Source organism: Athene cunicularia (genome assembly GCF_003259725.1).
Source record: "Athene cunicularia isolate RWA chromosome 19 unlocalized genomic scaffold, athCun1 chr19_part1, whole genome shotgun sequence".
NCBI lineage: Eukaryota > Metazoa > Chordata > Aves > Strigiformes > Strigidae > Athene > Athene cunicularia.
In genome coordinates this window covers 6274179-6276875 of record NW_020799124.1, presented here as the reverse complement: position 1 = coordinate 6276875, position 2697 = coordinate 6274179, and the positions used below count along the sequence as shown (strand labels likewise).

General features: G+C 40.3%; 1 protein-coding gene across 1 annotated transcript in view; it reads left to right on the top strand.

Moving 5' to 3' along the window:
* Nucleotides 1-545: 545 nt before the first annotated feature.
* TMEM248 (transmembrane protein 248) overlaps nucleotides 546-2697 on the top strand; it is a 9626-nt gene continuing 7474 nt past the window's right edge. Inside the window, exons 1-2 of the mRNA XM_026861687.1 lie at nucleotides 546-654; nucleotides 2435-2609. Of these exons, the coding sequence (XP_026717488.1) occupies nucleotides 2451-2609 (159 nt within the window). The 5' untranslated portion in view covers nucleotides 546-654; nucleotides 2435-2450. The remainder of the gene's footprint in view (nucleotides 655-2434; nucleotides 2610-2697) is intronic.

The window sequence follows — 2697 nt, the reverse complement described above, 5'->3', positions numbered from 1 at the left end:
TTCCCTTTTCTCTCACAAATGCTCAAAAGGCATATTACACTTCAGATATCACAGCTTATAGCTTTTTCTAATTGCTTTCAAAGCCATTGAGTTATGGGAGCATATTAAGCAACCGGCACTTAAAAACTGGTGATCTCTTACATAAAAATATTATCCCAAATATTTTTATATGTATGCTTTTCAGCGCATCCAATTTTATGGCTGATTTTAGACCCTGTGGTAAACAAGCATGCTAATGGAACTGTTGGAAGCCCCTTTAAAAAGGGATCACAGTACTCTATATGCTGTGGGTGACATTCAGCTTTGATTAAATGCCGTAATAAAGCCTACATCTGTGTTGTTATTTTCAAAAGGAAATTCAGAAGGGAACACTGAATACAACTCTGCTTTTAGTTTATCTTTTGGTCTCTTTCCATCTCAACATGTGTCTCCAGTGCTTCTAGATGGAGCGTTTGGGATTTTTAACTAGGGTTCATTTAAGAAATTTGCTGCCAATGACAAAATAGGAGGCAGAACGTACAGAAGTGCAGATCATACCCAGCATGATCCTTGCCAACGCCAGCTCTGCCTTTCCCCCTCACTCCTGCCTTCTGACACCTCTGCTGGCCTGTTTGGCCATAGCACAGCTGGTCTTGGACAGAGATAGAAGTTCTGGTAAGGTGCACATTTAGTGTTGCCTTTTCTTTCCTCTCTTCTCTCCATCCTTTCTCTGCACTGTGCTTTCCACTCTCAGACATGCTCTGTATTTTTGTGAAGAGATGTTTGCAGCACCCAGTCATTCTTGTGGATAAAAAGTTGCTAGCTTTTCTGGTCTTTGCAGAGTGGATAAAAACTGGTTGGTGGTGCAAAAAAGTAAACCCAGGACATGATCTTGTCCTCTGGAATGAGCACTGTTTCAGCAGATCTCACAGAGGAGAGAAGGTGTGCGGGGAGGAGACTGGTAAAGTATGCATGCACAACTCAGTGTTGCATTATTGCCACAGGGTCTTGGGTCTCTTCTCAGTGAAATGAATTTTCCCCTCTCTGGGGCAGTTTTGCAGGTTTTGTCAATATTCCTCTGTTAAGAGTAACAAACATTTGTGGCAGTAAAATCTCGAGTATACAAGAACTTTGGGGTCATTGTGGGATCTGAAAAAGACTTTGAAAGCTTTTCCTTTTTCTTTCACTTGTTTTCTTTTAAATCAATGGATCAGATCAAAGATCACCCTCTCCCTTGCCCTCTTTCTCAAAACTCATCCTCAGACTTGCCACTCTTCAGCCAAGCTACATCTGGGTTGTAAATGAGTTGTGCTTCTAGTCAGTAAGAATCACCCAGACCTTCAGGGAGCAGAGTTCCTGACTTAATTAAATGTTACCAGGTCTGTATGAATGCTCAAACATTAACCACTGCAGTGCAGAAATTCAGATGCTCGTCCTGAAATCTGCCTTTTCCTATGAATTTTGAGGATAAGCAACACGTTGCTAAGAACAGTTACTGCCTTTCTAGTTTAGCTGTGGTTAAAAGCCTTTTCAGCTAGGATTTTAGATAAGACATAAGAAATATGCTTGAAGTTCCTTCCTTGCAGAGCTTCTGAGGTAGATGCCACGAGGGCCACTCTTTAACACGGGACTGCTTGCTTTTTGTTGTGAGTGGAGGTGGGAAAACTGATACAGTAAAATCAGTTTGGATCTTTCTGCTCTGCAAATGAAAATTCAGAAGGGGAATCAGACAAAATACTATATTTTGGACAAAAATTAATGGTTTAATATGTTTTCTCAGCATGTGTGAGGTCCTCTCCTTGTTTACAGATAAGCAAAAGTTCTCTAGATCCTGCAAGAATCAAAGAAAGGAGTCTTCCAGCCTCCACCCTCATGTGGTTGTTAGGTGTTTCTGACCACAGGATTCTTGAAGCAGAAGCCTAAAATGATGTAGGCAGCTTCTTAGATCCCATTTTGAAGGTAGAGGCATTTGGGACTAGGGATGGGGTAAAAGGGGATCTTTAAGGCTTCAGCCTCAGTTTTGAAAATGTATGCAAAGATGTACAAAGTTTGATCTGTGGGCTGCACTACAACTCCATCCACACTGTAATTTGATGAATTCAGCTATTACTGGAATTAAAGTGTATCAGTGTATATTCTGCCCAAGTATGTAGGGAAAGAAAATAACCAGTTTATTAATATCATTATCAATTATATTCGGCTGTACTGGAAGTTGTCCTCATTTCTGAAAATCTGTTCCCAGCTGGCAGTTTCAGGTGCTGAGAAGGTGATGTTGAGCATGTTTTTGATTTGTGTTTTATTTAAAGCTTACTGAGTTTGTGTTCAGTGGACAGTACAGTCACATAATTTAATCTCAGTTGTTATTCCATTTTTTTTATTCTCAAACTTTTGTCTTATGTGATCTACCAACCCGTACCCTGCCCAGTCACTCTGTTGTAATATTCTTTGTTTTCAGGTGAACAATCAGAATAATGTTCAACATAAACCTGTTGGAGAACCTGAAGGTTTACATCAGCAGTCGACCTCCACTTGTGGTCTTTATGATCAGTGTAAGTGCTATGGCAATAGCTTTTCTGACACTGGGTTATTTCTTCAAAATCAAGGAAATCAAGTCACCAGAAATGACAGAGGTAGGTACAAAAAGTTCCTGAGCTAAACAGTGGGAATGTTAATTTGAAAAACATGCCCAGAGCTAAGGAGTTACTTTTTTCTGCCCCC